This window comes from Squalius cephalus (genome assembly GCF_949319135.1).
Source record: "Squalius cephalus genome assembly, chromosome: 4".
Classification (NCBI taxonomy): domain Eukaryota; kingdom Metazoa; phylum Chordata; class Actinopteri; order Cypriniformes; family Leuciscidae; genus Squalius; species Squalius cephalus.
Window position 1 is genome coordinate 55,721,727 of NC_137125.1, and position 16,454 is coordinate 55,738,180.

General features: G+C 44.4%; 1 protein-coding gene across 4 annotated transcripts in view; it reads left to right on the plus strand.

The window, feature by feature from the left end:
- The window catches only part of ptpn12 (protein tyrosine phosphatase non-receptor type 12), a 59,955-nt gene that overhangs the window by 5,690 nt on the left and 37,811 nt on the right, over positions 1-16,454 (plus strand). For all 4 annotated transcript variants that reach the window (XM_079869026.1, XM_079869027.1, XM_079869028.1 and 1 more), the window contains exons 2-8: positions 4,312-4,420; positions 4,606-4,682; positions 4,951-5,046; positions 12,520-12,558; positions 14,389-14,460; positions 14,918-14,977; positions 16,262-16,404. In XM_079869026.1, coding sequence (XP_079725152.1) covers positions 4,312-4,420; positions 4,606-4,682; positions 4,951-5,046; positions 12,520-12,558; positions 14,389-14,460; positions 14,918-14,977; positions 16,262-16,404 — 596 coding nt within the window. The remainder of the gene's footprint in view (positions 1-4,311; positions 4,421-4,605; positions 4,683-4,950; positions 5,047-12,519; positions 12,559-14,388; positions 14,461-14,917; positions 14,978-16,261; positions 16,405-16,454) is intronic.

Genomic DNA, 16,454 nt, shown 5'->3' on the forward strand with positions numbered 1-16,454 from the left:
GATGTCACTTTCTCTATTATTATTCTTTTTTTTTTTCATTGATTTGCTGTGATGTCACTTATGAGCGTTCTGAGCCTGGTGTTGTTCAGCGGTTAGTGTTAGCTAACCCTTAATAGTCGACCAAAAAATGTATTAGTCGATTAGTCAAAGAAAAAAACATCCTCGTGTGGAAGTCCATGAGGAACCGATCGTTATCGTTAACATAATTACAGTGTGCAGGAAAACATTGACCTCAAATATGGCTTATCATTTGAAACATGTCAGTAGCAGCTGTACGGCGTCTGGCTAATGCTAATCTAGTCGCGTCTCCTTCATTTATACAGCGCTTTAACAATATAGACTGTTTCACAGCAGCTTTACAGTGATAATAGGAGATTACAGTAACAGAGATTGTTTTGGCTTTACAGCAGATCTAGAATAAAGTTATTGTCCAGATAAAGTTAGTTTAATTGATTCATCACTTCCATCGCAACGATCATTAGTTATTAACTTAGCGGCCGCTAACACGACATCTCTCTAACAGAAAACCCTTAACGCTCTCCGGCCGCCCATCCGCACAAAACAGCACCTAGTGTCTCGAGAACACAAACCATGAAGTAGTTTATAGTCTCAGTAATGGGTTAGTCTCAGTAATGGGTTAGTCTAGTCTCAGTAATGGGTTAGTCTCAGTAATGGGTTAGTCCCAGTAATGGGTTAGTCTCAGTAATGGGTTAGTCTAGTCTCAGTAATGGGTTAGTCTCAGTAATGGGTTAGTCTCAGTAATGGGTTAGTCTCAGTAATGGGTTAGGGTTAGTCTAGTCTCAGTAATGGGTTAGTCTAGTCTAAGTAATGGGTTAGTCTAGTCTCAGTAATGGGTTAGTCTAGTCTCAGTAATGGGTTAGTCTAGTCTCAGTCTAGTCTCAGTAATGGGTTAGTCTAGTCTCAGTAATGGGTTAGTCTAGTCTCAGTAATGGGTTAGTCTAGTCTCAGTAATGGGTTAGTCTAGTCTAAGTAATGGGTTAGTCTAGTCTCAGTAATGGGTTAGTCTAGTCTCAGTAATGGGTTAGTCTAGTCTCAGTAATGGGTTAGTCTAGTCTCAGTAATGGGTTAGTCTAGTCTCAGTAATGGGTTAGTCTAGTCTCAGTAATGGGTTAGTCTAGTCTCAGTAATGGGTTAGTCTAGTCTCAGTAATGGGTTAGTCTCAGTAATGGGTTAGTCTAGTCTCAGTAATGGGTTAGTCTAGTCTCAGTAATGGGTTAGTCTAGTCTCAGTAATGGGTTAGTCTCAGTAATGGGTTAGTCTCAGTAATGGGTTAGTCCCAGTAATGGGTTAGTCTCAGTAATGGGTTAGTCTAGTCTCAGTAATGGGTTAGTCTCAGTAATGGGTTAGTCTCAGTAATGGGTTAGTCTAGTCTCAGTAATGGGTTAGTCTCAGTAATGGGTTAGGGTTAGTCTAGTCTCAGTAATGGGTTAGTCTAGTCTCAGTAATGGGTTAGTCTAGTCTCAGTAATGGGTTAGTCTAGTCTCAGTAATGGGTTAGTCTAGTCTCAGTAATGGGTTAGTCTCAGTAATGGGTTAGTCTAGTCTCAGTAATGGGTTAGTCTAGTCTCAGTAATGGGTTAGTCTCAGTAATGGGTTAGTCCCAGTAATGGGTTAGTCTCAGTAATGGGTTAGTCTAGTCTCAGTAATGGGTTAGTCTCAGTAATGGGTTAGTCTAGTCTAAGTAATGGGTTAGTCTAGTCTAAGTAATGGGTTAGTCTCAGTAATGGGTTAGTCTAGTTTCATTAATGGGTTAGTCTAGTCTCAGTAATGGGTTAGTCTAGTCTCAGTAATGGGTTAGTCTAGTCTCAGTAATGGGTTAGTCTCAGTAATGGGTTAGTCTAGTCTCAGTAATGGGTTAGTCTAGTCTCAGTAATGGGTTACAGTCTCAGTAATGGGTTAGTCTAGTCTCAGTAATGGGTTAGTCTAGTCTCAGTAATGGGTTAGTCTCAGTAATGGGTTAGTCTCAGTAATGGGTTAGTCTAGTCTCAGTAATGGGTTAGTCTAGTCTCAGTAATGGGTTAGTCCCAGTAATGGGTTAGTCTCAGTAATGGGTTAGTCTAGTCTCAGTAATGGTTTAGTCTCAGTAATGGGTTAGTCTAGTCTCAGTAATGGGTTAGTCTAGTCTCAGTAATGGGTTAGTCTCAGTAATGGGTTAGTCCCAGTAATGGGTTAGTCTCAGTAATGGGTTAGTCTAGTCTCAGTAATGGGTTAGTCTCAGTAATGGGTTAGTCTCAGTAATGGGTTAGTCCCAGTAATGGGTTAGTCTCATTAATGGGTTAGTCTAGTAACAGTAATGGGTTAGTCCCAGTAATGGGTTAGTCCCAGTAATGGGTTAGGCTAGTCTCAGTAATGGGTTAGTCTAGTCTCAGTAATGGGTTAGTCTAGTCTCAGTAATGGGTTAGTCTAGTCTCAGTAATGGGTTAGTCTAGTCTAAGTAATGGGTTAGTCTCAGTAATGGGTTAGTCTAGTCTCAGTAATGGGTTAGTCTAGTCTAAGTAATGGGTTAGTCTCAGTAATGGGTTAGTCTCAGTAATGGGTTAGTCTAGTCTCAGTAATGGGTTAGTCTAGTCTAAGTAATGGGTTAGTCTCAGTAATGGGTTAGTCTCAGTAATGGGTTAGTCTCAGTAATGGGTTAGTCTCAGTAATGGGTTAGTCTCAGTAATGGGTTAGGTTAGTCTCAGTAATGGGTTAGTCTCAGTAATGGGTTAGTCTCAGTAATGGGTTAGTCTCAGTAATGGGTTAGTCTCAGTAATGGGTTAGGTTAGTCTCAGTAATGGGTTAGTCTCAGTAATGGGTTAGTCTCAGTAATGGGTTAGTCTCAGTAATGGGTTAGTCCCAGTAATGGGTTAGTCTCATTAATGGGTTAGTCTAGTAACAGTAATGGGTTAGTCCCAGTAATGGGTTAGGCTAGTCCCAGTAATGGGTTAGGCTAGTCTCAGTAATGGGTTAGTCTAGTCTCAGTAATGGGTTAGTCTAGTCTCAGTAATGGGTTAGTCTAGTCTCAGTAATGGGTTAGTCTAGTCTCAGTAATGGGTTAGTCTAGTCTAAGTAATGGGTTAGTCTCAGTAATGGGTTAGTCTAGTCTCAGTAATGGGTTAGTCTAGTCTAAGTAATGGGTTAGTCTCAGTAATGGGTTAGTCTCAGTAATGGGTTAGTCTAGTCTCAGTAATGGGTTAGTCTAGTCTAAGTAATGGGTTAGTCTCAGTAATGGGTTAGTCTCAGTAATGGGTTAGTCTCAGTAATGGGTTAGTCTCAGTAATGGGTTAGGTTAGTCTCAGTAATGGGTTAGTCTTGTCTCAGTAATGGGTTAGTCTCAGTAATGGGTTAGTCTTGTCTCAGTAATGGTTTAGTCTAGTCTGCTGGACGTGTCCATGAGTGTTCAGGGATGTTGAATCATCTGTGTGAAGGTCTGTGTGTGTGTGTGTGTGTGTGTCACAGCCTCTTAGAGCTCAGCCAATCAGGACGCAGAGTGAGGTGTGAGGGAGGGGCTTTGAGTCACTGCTGCTGTCAGAGATTCATTATAAACTGGTTTAGAGTAACTAGTCTCATGTAATCACACTTTTTGTGTGGTTTGTTGTGAGTGGATTATGGCACAGTAATAGATGGACTGATGTAAACCTGAGCGGTCAGTGATCTCCATCATCACACACTTCTGTTGTGGGTTCGTTTGTAGTGGTTACAGACATATTACATCAATAGAAGTCTGAGACAGATAAACGTGTGTGTGTGTGTGTGTGTGTGTGTGTGATGTGACATGCCTGTCTGCTATGTGGGTGTCGGCTCTGACTGGTTGACCAGGAAATGGACCAATGAGAAGACAACACAGCAGAACTGTGTCATGTCGGCCATTGTTCCTCCCCAACACTGGCAGGAAAGGAAGTATTGCAGCCCACACACACACACACACACACACACACACAGCTTCCTATGTTTGATGAGCCACATGGAGGAGGAGAAAGACAGACATGATGTTTGAACATGCTTGTCGCTCACAAGTGAACTAGTGGTTTATTGACAGAAAGGAATCTACTATATCTGAGTGGATGTTGTGCAGATGTGTGATGTGGATGTGTCACATAAACATGACAAACACTAATAAACACTCTAATAAAGTGCTGATGGTCCAAACCTGCAGCTGATCTGAGAATCTCCACAGTAACTTCTGTTTCTCGGTTCTGTTCGCACTCACTCCTCCTGCGTCTGAAGCGCTGAACTCGTTTCCTCTGCTGTAAATGTCTGTGGCTTTACACAATCTTTCTTCTGTTAAAGCTGTTCTGTGTGTCTTTTACAGAGATTACGCCGATTATCAACCAAATACAGAACAGAGAAGATCTACCCCACAAATGTAGGAGAACAGGAGGAAAATGTGAAGAAGAACCGATACAAGGACATTCTGCCGTGTGAGTAAACGTTCATGATCCAGCGCTAACATGTGTCCGTCTGAGATCACACGAGTGATGTTTGTTCATCAACAGAGATAAAGATGAGGATGATGATAGTGTGAGGAAGGCTTGTGTTGTTGTTTCTGGTGTGTGTGTGTGTGTGTATATGTATCTGCTGACACTGTCTTTCTCTCGCACGTCAGTCGACCACAGTCGTGTGAAGATGACGTTAAAAACATCCAACCAGGACACAGATTACATCAATGCAAACTTCATCAAGGTACTGAAGACTTCCTGTATCTGCAGACGCCCCTCAGTGTGTGTGTGTGTGTGTGTGTGTGTGTGTGTGAATGCAGACACGTATATCAGCGCAATCATAGTTACTCTCCATTCAACAGCTGTTTGCTTTCTTGACTCTTGAACTGAAGTGTTTCTTATCTTTGCCCTGATGTGACACACATAAACATCAACTAGAGTCTCGCTTAAACAGTCTGATGAAGCCGTGGAGACTGTAGATCGCATGTGGTTAATCAGGTGTGTGTGTGCAGGGAATAGATGGGCCGAAGGCCTACATCGCCACTCAGGGGCCGCTGCCCAACACTGTGCTGGACTTCTGGAGGATGATCTGGGAATACAGGGTTGCGGTGAGTGATTCTAGTGTGTGAGTGTGAGTGACAGTGAGTGAGACAGTGACAGAGAGTGAGTGTGAGTGTGACAGTGAAAGTGTGTGAGAGTGACAGTGTGTGAGAGTGAGTGTGACAGTGAAAGTGTGTGAGAGTGAGTGTGACAGTGACAGTGTGTGAGAGTGACAGTGTGTGAGAGTGAGTGTGAGTGACAGTGTGTGAAAGTGTGTGAGAGTGACAGTGTGTGAGAGTGACAGTGTGTGAGAGTGAGTGAGACAGTGACAGAGAGTGAGTGTGAGTGTGACAGTGAAAGTGTGTGAGAGTGACAGTGTGTGAGAGTGACAGTGACAGTGTGTGAGAGTGAGTGTGACAGTGTGTGAGAGTGAGTGTGACAGTGAAAGTGTGTGAGAGTGACAGTGTGTGAGAGTGACAGTGTGTGAGAGTGACAGTGTGTGAGAGTGACAGTGTGTGAGAGTGACAGTGTGTGAGAGTGACAGTGTGTGAGAGTGACAGTGTGTGAGAGTGACAGTGACAGTGTGTGAGTGTGAGTGTGACAGTGTGTGAGAGTGAGTGTGACAGTGAAAGTGTGTGAGAGTGACAGTGTGTGAGAGTGAGTGTGAGTGACAGTGTGTGAAAGTGTGTGAGAGTGAGTGTGAGTGACAGTGTGTGAGAGTGACAGTGTGTGAAAGTGTGTGAGAGTGACAGTGTGTGAGAGTGACAGTGTGTGAGAGTGAGTGAGACAGTGACAGAGTGAGTGTGAGTGTGACAGTGAAAGTGTGTGAGAGTGACAGTGTGTGAGAGTGACAGTGACAGTGTGTGAGAGTGACAGTGTGTGAGTGTGACAGTGTGTGAGAGTGACAGTGAAAGTGTGAGAGTGACAGTGTGTGAGAGTGAGTGTGAGTGACAGTGTGTGAAAGTGTGTGAGAGTGACAGTGTGTGAGAGTGAGTGTGAGTGACAGTGTGTGAAAGTGTGTGAGAGTGACAGTGTGTGAGAGTGAGTGTGAGTGACAGTGTGTGAAAGTGTGTGAGAGTGACAGTGTGTGAGAGTGACAGTGACAGTGTGTGAGTGTGACAGTGAAAGTGTGTGAGAGTGAGTGTGACAGTGAAAGTGTGTGAGAGTGACAGTGTGTGAGTGTGACAGTGACAGTGTGTGAGAGTGACAGTGTGTGAGAGTGACAGTGTGTGAGAGTGACAGTGAAAGTGTGTGAGAGTGACAGTGTGTGAGTGTGACAGTGACAGTGTGTGAGAGTGACAGTGACAGTGTGTGAGTGACAGTGTGTGAGAGTGAGTGTGAGTGACAGTGTGTGAAAGTGTGTGAGAGTGACAGTGTGTGAGAGTGAGTGTGAGTGACAGTGTGTGAAAGTGTGTGAGAGTGACAGTGAAAGTGTGTGAGAGTGACAGTGTGTGAGAGTGAGTGTGAGTGACAGTGTGTGAAAGTGTGTGAGAGTGACAGTGTGTGAGAGTGAGTGTGAGTGACAGTGTGTGAAAGTGTGTGAGAGTGACAGTGTGTGAGAGTGACAGTGACAGTGTGTGAGAGTGTGTGAGTGTGACAGTGAAAGTGTGTGAGAGTGACAGTGTGTGAGAGTGAGTGTGACAGTGACAGAGTGAGTGTGAGTGTGACAGTGAAAGTGTGTGAGAGTGACAGTGTGTGAGAGTGAGTGTGACAGTGTGTGAGTGAGTGTGAGTGTGACAGTGAAAGTGTGTGAGAGTGACAGTGTGTGAGTGTGAGTGTGACAGTGACAGAGTGAGTGTGAGTGTGACAGTGAAAGTGTGTGAGAGTGACAGTGTGTGAGAGTGAGTGTGACAGTGACAGAGTGAGTGTGAGTGTGACAGTGAAAGTGTGTGAGAGTGACAGTGTGTGAGAGTGAGTGTGACAGTGTGTGAGTGTGACAGTGACAGTGTGTGAGTGTGACAGTGACAGTGTGTGAGTGTGACAGTGAAAGTGTGTGAGAGTGACAGTGTGTGAGAGTGACAGTGACAGTGTGTGAGAGTGAGTGTGACAGTGAAAGTGTGTGAGAGTGACAGTGTGTGAGAGTGAGTGTGAGTGACAGTGTGTGAAAGTGTGTGAGAGTGACAGTGTGTGAGAGTGAGTGACAGTGTGTGAAAGTGTGTGAGAGTGACAGTGTGTGAGAGTGAGTGACAGTGTGTGAAAGTGTGTGAGAGTGACAGTGTGTGAGAGTGAGTGTGAGTGACAGTGTGTGAAAGTGTGTGAGAGTGACAGTGTGTGAGAGTGACAGTGACAGTGTGTGAGAGTGAGTGTGACAGTGACAGAGTGAGTGTGAGAGTGACAGTGTGTGAGAGTGACAGTGTGTGAGTGTGACAGTGACAGTGTGTGAGTGTGACAGTGACAGTGTGTGAGTGTGACAGTGACAGTGTGTGAGTGTGACAGTGAAAGTGTGTGAGAGTGACAGTGTGTGAGAGTGACAGTGACAGTGTGTGAGAGTGAGTGTGACAGTGAAAGTGTGTGAGAGTGACAGTGTGTGAGAGTGAGTGTGAGTGACAGTGTGTGAAAGTGTGTGAGAGTGACAGTGTGTGAGAGTGAGTGACAGTGTGTGAAAGTGTGTGAGAGTGACAGTGTGTGAGAGTGAGTGACAGTGTGTGAAAGTGTGTGAGAGTGACAGTGTGTGAGAGTGAGTGTGAGTGACAGTGTGTGAAAGTGTGTGAGAGTGACAGTGTGTGAGAGTGACAGTGACAGTGTGTGAGAGTGAGTGTGACAGTGACAGAGTGAGTGTGAGAGTGACAGTGTGTGAGAGTGAGTGTGAGTGTGACAGTGAAAGTGTGTGAGAGTGACAGTGTGTGAGAGTGAGTGAGACAGTGACTGAGTGAGTGTGAGTGTGACAGTGAAAGTGTGTGAGAGTGACAGTGTGTGAGAGTGACAGTGAAAGTGTGTGAGAGTGACAGTGTGTGAGTGTGACAGTGACAGTGACTGAGAGTGAGTGTGAGTGTGAGTGTGAGTGTGACAGTGACAGTGTGTGAGTGTGAGTGTGACAGTGTGTGAGTGTGAGTGTGACAGTGTGTGAGTGAGTGTGACAGTGTGTGAGTGTGAGTGTGACAGTGTGTGAGTGAGTGTGACAGTGTGTGAGAGTGAGTGTGAGTGTGACTGACTGAGAGTGAGTGTGAGTGTGAGTGTGACAGTGTGTGAGTGTGAGTGTGACAGTGTGTGAGTGTGACAGAGTGTGAGTGTGACTGTGACTGAGAGTGAGTGTGAGTGTGAGTGTGACAGTGTGTGAGTGTGAGTGTGACAGTGTGTGAGTGAGTGTGACAGTGTGTGAGAGTGAGTGTGAGTGTGAGTGTGACAGTGTGTGAGTGTGAGTGTGACAGTGTGTGAGTGTGAGTGTGAGTGTGACTGTGACTGTGACTGAGAGTGAGTGTGAGTGTGAGTGTGACAGTGTGTGAGTGTGAGTGTGACAGTGTGTGAGTGTGAGTGTGACAGTGTGTGAGTGTGAGTGTGAGTGTGAGTGTGAGTGTGACAGTGTGTGAGTGTGAGTGTGAGTGTGAGTGTGAGTGTGACTGTGACTGTGACTGAGAGTGAGTGTGAGTGTGAGTGTGACAGTGTGTGAGTGTGAGTGTGACAGTGTGTGAGTGTGAGTGTGACAGTGTGTGAGTGTGAGTGTGAGTGTGAGTGTGACAGTGTGTGAGTGTGAGTGTGAGTGTGACTGTGACTGTGACTGAGAGTGAGTGTGAGTGTGAGTGTGAGTGTGACAGTGTGTGAGTGTGAGTGTGAGTGTGAGTGTGACAGAGTGTGAGTGTGACTGTGACTGTGACTGTGACTGAGAGTGAGTGTGAGTGTGAGTGTGAGTGTGACAGTGTGTGAGTGTGAGTGTGACAGTGTGTGAGTGAGTGTGAGTGTGACAGTGTGTGAGTGTGAGTGTGACAGTGTGTGAGTGAGTGTGACAGTGTGTGAGAGTGAGTGTGAGTGTGACTGTGACTGAGAGTGAGTGTGAGTGTGAGTGTGACAGTGTGTGAGTGTGAGTGTGACAGTGTGTGAGTGTGAGTGTGACAGTGTGTGAGTGTGAGTGTGAGTGTGAGTGTGACTGTGACTGAGAGTGAGTGTGAGTGTGAGTGTGACAGTGTGTGAGTGTGAGTGTGACAGTGTGTGAGTGAGTGTGACAGTGTGTGAGAGTGAGTGTGAGTGTGAGTGTGACAGTGTGTGAGTGAGTGTGACAGTGTGTGAGAGTGAGTGTGAGTGTGACTGTGACTGTGACTGAGAGTGAGTGTGAGTGTGACAGTGTGTGAGTGTGAGTGTGACAGTGTGTGAGTGAGTGTGACAGTGTGTGACTGTGACTGTGACTGTGAGTGTGACTGTGACTGTGAGTGTGAGTGTGACAGTGTGTGAGTGTGAGTGTGACAGTGTGAGAGTGTGACAGTGTGTGAGTGAGTGTGACAGTGTGTGAGAGTGAGTGTGAGTGTGACAGTGTGTGAGTGAGTGTGACAGTGTGTGACAGTGTGTGAGTGAGTGTGACAGTGTGTGACAGTGTGTGAGTGTGACAGTGTGTGACAGTGTGTGAGTGTGACTGTGACAGTGACTGAGAGTGAGTGTGAGTGTGAGTGTGAGTGTGACAGTGTGTGAGTGTGAGTGTGACAGTGTGTGAGAGTGAGTGTGAGTGTGAGTGTGAGTGTGACAGTGTGTGACAGTGTGTGAGTGTGACAGTGTGTGAGTGTGACAGTGACAGTGACAGTGAGTGTGACAGTGTGTGAGAGTGAGTGTGACAGTGACAGTGTGTGACAGTGTGTGAGTGTGACAGTGTGTGAGTGTGAGTGTGACAGTGTGTGAGTGTGAGTGTGAGTGTGACAGTGTGTGAGTGTGACAGTGACAGTGAGTGTGAGTGTGACAGTGTGAGTGTGTGACAGTGACAGCGTGTGAGTGTGACAGTGACAGTGTGTGAGTGTGACAGTGACAGTGAGTGTGAGTGTGACAGTGTGAGTGTGTGACAGTGACAGCGTGTGAGTGTGACAGTGACAGTGTGTGAGTGTGACAGTGACAGTGTGTGTGTGTGACAGTGACAGTGACAGTGAGTGTGACAGTGTGTGAGTGTGACAGAGTGTGAGTGTGAGTGTGAGTGTGACAGTGTGTGAGTGTGACAGTGTGTGAGTGAGTGTGACAGTGTGTGAGTGAGTGTGACAGTGTGTGAGTGTGAGTGTGAGTGTGAGTGTGACAGTGTGTGAGTGTGAGTGTGAGTGTGAGTGTGACAGTGTGTGAGTGTGACAGTGTGTGAGTGTGACAGTGTGTGAGTGTGACAGTGTGTGAGTGTGACAGCGTGTGAGTGTGAGTGTGACAGTGACAGTGACAGTGTGTGAGTGTGACAGTGTGTGAGTGTGACAGTGTGTGAGTGTGACAGTGTGTGAGTGTGACAGTGTGTGAGTGTGACAGTGTGTGAGTGTGACAGCGTGTGAGTGTGACAGTGAAAGCGTGTGAGTGTGACAGTGACAGTGTGTGAGTGTGACAGTGTGTGAGTGTGACAGTGACAGTGTGTGAGTGTGACAGTGTGTGAGTGTGACAGTGTGTGAGTGTGACAGCGTGTGAGTGTGAGTGTGACAGTGACAGTGAGTGTGACAGTGACAGCGTGTGAGTGTGACAGTGACAGCGTGTGAGTGTGACAGTGACAGTGTGTGAGTGAGTGTGACAGTGTGTGAGAGTGAGTGTGAGTGTGAGTGTGACAGTGTGTGACAGTGTGTGAGTGTGACAGTGTGTGAGAGTGAGTGTGACTGTGTTTGAGTGTGACAGTGTGTGAGTGTGAGTGTGACAGTGTGTGAGTGTGAGTGTGACAGTGTGTGAGTGTGAGTGTGACAGTGACAGTGAGTGTGACAGCGTGTGAGTGTGACAGTGTGTGAGTGTGACAGTGACAGTGTGTGTGTGTGTGACAGTGAAAGCGTGTGAGTGTGACAGTGACAGTGTGTGAGAGTGTGTGTGACAGTGTGTGACAGTGTGTGAGTGTGACAGTGACAGTGAGTGTGACAGTGTGTGAGTGTGAGTGTGACAGTGACAGTGAGTGTGACAGTGTGTGAGTGTGAGTGTGACAGTGTGTGAGTGTGACAGTGTGTGACAGTGAGTGTGACAGTGACAGTGAGTGTGACAGTGTGTGAGTGTGACAGTGTGTGAGTGTGACAGTGTGTGAGTGTGACAGTGACAGTGTGTGAGTGAGTGTGACAGTGACAGTGAGTGTGAGTGTGAGTGTGACAGTGTGTGAGTGTGACAGTGTGTGAGTGTGACAGTGTGTGAGTGTGACAGTGTGTGAGTGTGACAGTGTGTGAGTGTGACAGTGTGTGAGTGTGACAGTGTGTGAGTGTGACAGTGACAGTGAGTGTGACAGTGTGTGAGTGTGACAGTGACAGTGAGTGTGACAGTGTGTGAGAGTGACAGTGTGTGAGTGTGAGTGTGACAGTGACAGTGAGTGTGACAGTGTGTGAGTGTGAGTGTGACAGTGTGTGAGTGTGACAGTGTGTGAGTGTGAGTGTGACAGTGACAGTGAGTGTGACAGTGTGTGAGTGTGACAGTGTGTGAGTGTGACAGTGTGTGAGTGTGAGTGTGACAGTGACAGTGAGTGTGACAGTGTGTGAGTGTGAGTGTGACAGTGTGTGAGTGTGAGTGTGACAGTGACTGTGTGAGAGTGAGTGTGAGTGTGACAGTGACAGTGTGTGAGAGTGAGTGTGACAGTGACAGTGTGTGAGTGTGAGTGTGACAGTGACAGTGACAGTATGTGAGAGTGAGTGTGAGTGTGAGTGTGACAGTGTGTGAGAGTGACAGTGTGTGAGAGTGACAGTGTGTGACAGTGACAGTGTGTGAGAGTGTGACAGTGTGTGAGAGTGACAGTGTGTGAGAGTGACAGTGTGTGACAGTGACAGTGTGTGAGAGTGACAGTGTGTGAGAGTGACAGTGTGTGAGAGTGACAGTGTGTGAGAGTGACAGTGTGTGACAGTGACAGTGTGTGAGAGTGTGACAGTGTGTGAGAGTGACAGTGTGTGAGAGTGACAGTGTGTGACAGTGACAGTGTGTGAGTGTGAGTGTGACAGTGAAAGCGTGTGAGTGTGACAGTGTGTGAGAGTGTGACAGTGTGTGAGAGTGACAGTGTGTGAGAGTGACAGTGTGTGACAGTGACAGTGTGTGAGAGTGTGACAGTGTGTGAGAGTGACAGTGTGTGAGAGTGACAGTGTGTGACAGTGACAGTGTGTGAGAGTGAGTGTGACAGTGACAGTGTGTGAGAGTGACAGTGTGTGACAGTGACAGTGTGTGAGAGTGTGACAGTGTGTGAGAGTGACAGTGTGTGAGTGTGAGTGTGACAGTGACAGTGTGTGAGAGTGTGACAGTGTGTGAGTGTGAGTGTGACAGTGACAGTGTGTGAGAGTGTGACAGTGTGTGAGTGTGACAGTGTCTGAGTGTGTGAGTGTGACAGTGTGTGAGTGTGAGTGTGACAGTGACAGTGTGTGAGAGTGAGTGTGAGTGTGACAGTGAGTGTGTGTGTTCTCATAAGTGACGCATGTCTTCCTGTTCTGCAGGTCATCACGATGGCGTGTCGAGAGTTTGAGATGGGACGGGTAAGGATGAATTCAGTGTGGATTAGGGCTGCACGATTAATCTAAAAAAAAATCACGATCTCGATTCCAACATAAATGCGATCTCATTTCTTAATGATGGCGATTCACTTCCGTGTATTTCCCTGCATTCAGATCTCTGCAGAAAAAGCAGCCAATTACAATTCCCTTGTTGTACAGCCTACCGAAGTTAATGAAAAGTGTATGATAATAATAATATTCAAGTTGTACCGGCAAAAGTGCGTGTTCAGTGCTGTTCGCGAGTGTCACGAGTCACCACAGCAATCAACTAACCGCTTCTGTGGTAATCTAATAGTTACAGCTCCTGCACTGGATTCAAGCAGCTGCAGCTTGTTTAAGGTAATGGCGAAAACCATGTTAGAACAGCAGCGAAAATGTAAAAGTAGGCTATATAAACTTTAATATATCCTTTTATTGAAACGGTGCTTTGCTGTCCTTTTACTTACACTTTTGCGCAGAGACAATTTTATGTCCTATAAATGTCGTATTTTTGATAATCCGCGCAGATTTCAGTTGATGATTCTGTTTAAAGTTATTAATAACAAATCATGGATGAAAGAGAAAGAAAAGAGCAGAATATGCTTTATATAGAAAATAAATATAAAAAGCGCGATAAGTCGCGAAAGAGAACTGAATTATACTGACAGGAAGCTGAGCGCGCTCCGAGCGCAACACGGACAAGCAGTCTTTGTCTCCGGTTGCGCGTCTAAACGGCCAAATAAACACAGAAATATTTCAAAACGCCAAGTCGAGTATTCCCGTAAACACAGTAGATGTAAGTACTATGTACATTCTGTGCCAATTGGAGCAAAAAGCACAGGTTCTATTTAGTTATTTTTATTTAGGCTATTATTGTAATGTTCTCTTATGTTCAACAACATAAAGCTTTAAAATTATTCACTTTAAGGGGTCTAAAATAAAGAAAAGAGACAATTTTCGTTACTCCTGCACTTTATTATACTGAATGTCATTAGTTTTTTTGTTGTTTTTTTTTTTTTTTTTTGTACTTGAGTGCAATAAATTTTGGTTGAAAAAAATGAGAATCGTGTAAGAGAATCGTGATCTCAATTCCCATGGAAAAAAATCGTGATTCACATTTTAGCAAGAATCGTGCAGCCCTAGTGTGGATTCTGTGTTCAGTCATAAAAGCTCAGGTTCACAGTAGAGCTGGGTATTGACATAAATCTCATGATTCGATTTCGACTCAATTCCATATAGATTATTTTGGTTGTATATCAGATACAGTACATGGGAAAAACTCAAGACGGGAGTCAGTCGGTACATTACTGTAATACTGAAGGTTAAAATTGACTGATTTGTATAGAAAAACTTAAACTACGCTCGAAGTTTTTATTATAATAAATGTATAAAACTACCTTGACAATTACATAATTCTACTCCAATTCATTTCTTGAAAAAAAAAAATTTGACGGATTTTTTCAAACATGCATTAAATATTGAAAAAAAAATATATATAAAAAAAATATATATATATATACGTATGGTTATATATATATATATATATATATATATATATATATATATATATATATATATATATATATATATATATATATATATATATAATTTTCTTGAATTTCGTAATAAAATGCACATTATTTGAAATCTGAGACTTAGTTATTGGGATTTATTGGCTACAATGTCCCGCTCATTCATCAACTGAAAACAGGATAGACTAATCGATTATTGGGATTTAAGAATCGATATTGGTTTAAAAAAATGAGTCGATTTAAATTTCCCCAACACTAGTTCACAGACACAAACATGTTCTTCACTCTCTTACGTCTGCAGAAGAAGTGTGAGCGTTATTTCCCCGTCTTCGGAGACGAGCCTGTGACGTTCGGCCCCTTCAGGATCTCGTGTGTGAGTCCACATTATTTTCCCAAACGTGATCTGAGGAACTTTCACATGTGGGATTAAATTGAATATGTATCTGATTTTTCCCTCAATGTTCTTCACTGTGAGCAGCGGTCAGATTTACTGTGATTTTTTTCACCATTTGTCTAGTAAATTAGGCACAATATGGTTGAAAACAGTTAAGTATAAATATTTTTCTTTTTTTTGTTAACAAATTTAGTTCCTATTATCTGATTTAAAGATTTTTTTAGATTTTTATGAGCGAGTAATTTCGTGTGTTAGTGCTCCTTACATTAAACTGCATCACAAGCAGGTTCATGTAGATCTGAGAATGTAATTCAGGCGTAATCAGAGTGTCTGATATGGGCTTCATTTAAAATGCCACATGAACAACCTTCTAAAAACTAAATCTCATTTGGGACGAGCCGTTAGGAATCAGTAAAGACAAACGTTTGTTTTTCAGGAGTCTGAGCAGCCAAGGACGGATTATTTCATCCGGACACTTACAGTGGAGTTTGATCACGTGAGTCTCTCTATCTCTCTCTCTGTCTGTGTCTGTGTGTGTGTGTGTGTGTGTCTCTCTCCACAGCCCCTTTCACACAGCGCATTGATCCCGGGAAATTGCCATAAAATTGCTAGAGTGCCTTCTGTGTGAACGCAAACACGTCCCGGGATTGATGCCTGGATGGGGACCTAGTAACATTGCCGGGATCAGTCCTGGAACGCGCCCTGTGAGAACAAAAGCTAGGACCAATGCCGTAAGGGGGGTGTCGCAGTGATGACGCACGTTAGGGCTGTCAAAAAATAATGTGAATTTAGAATTTTCGTAGAAAAAAAAAACACACCACACATTCAAATGCAAAAACCGTGCATGATCCAAATTTTTGGTGTGTCAAGAGTTGCGCGAGACATGATGATGACGTAACTGACGCAGGTTTTTTTCTGTTAGTTTATACAGTAGTGCGTTGTTTATTTGATAAATGGTGTGAAAAGGCTTCCTGCTGACAAAACCCCTCTTGGTTGGTGGCAAAAAAGACCTCCCTGACCACACCTGGCTGGGGTCCGAGCTGAGCGTGTGTGTTCGTCAGCTGGAAACACTGCCAACAGAAAGCGCTCAGATCATATATGTAGTGAGTACAAGTGGAGTGTTTCTGAATGGCAGTTTGCTGTTTTGTGTTGATATAGTTCATTACGCTTCTGTTGAAGTGTGTTTTCTCCGTTACTGATGCTTGAACAGTTTTATGCACTATTGTAGCCTAATTGTCCTTGCATGCACATTGTCATTAAGGGAATTATATTTTATTGAAGAACAATTGTTTGAAAAGTTAAGGCACTTTAAAAAGTGAATGTCATTTCATTTCAATAAAAGATGCCATGCTTGATTTGGTTTATATTTGTTTATTGTGCTTGCTTGCGCCCTCTTGTGGGCATAGGAGACAATAGAGTGCTTTTTTCCTCTAAAGTTAAGTATTGCCTTTAGAATTCAAATATAATTTGAATTTTGCTTATATTTAAGAAAGAAATTCGAATTTAGCTTTTCAGCCATTCTGACAGCCCTAACGCACGTGCCATCGCAATGACATCCGGACGCCGCGTGTCTTCACGGGATCTTTATGGGATGTGTGTGAACGGACTCACAGATTCTGTAAAATCACTGGCAGTGTGAATGAACTAAAATCAAATGATCCCGGGACAAATCACGGGACACATTATCCGTATATTTTCGGAATCTCTGTGTGGAAGGGCTGTCTGTTGTATCAGTTCAGTTTTTGTAACTGTCAGTGTCTGTGTTTCTCTCGTCTGTCAGGAAACCCGTCGAGTGACTCAGTTCCATTATGTGAACTGGCCGGATCACGACGTCCCGTCATCATTCGATTCCATCTTGGATATGATCGCTCTGATGAGGGAATATCAGGAGCACGACGACGTTCCCATCTGTGTCCATTGCAGGTATCCGATCTGCTCGTGTCTGATGGTCTTGTGTTCAGAAAGACCTCTTA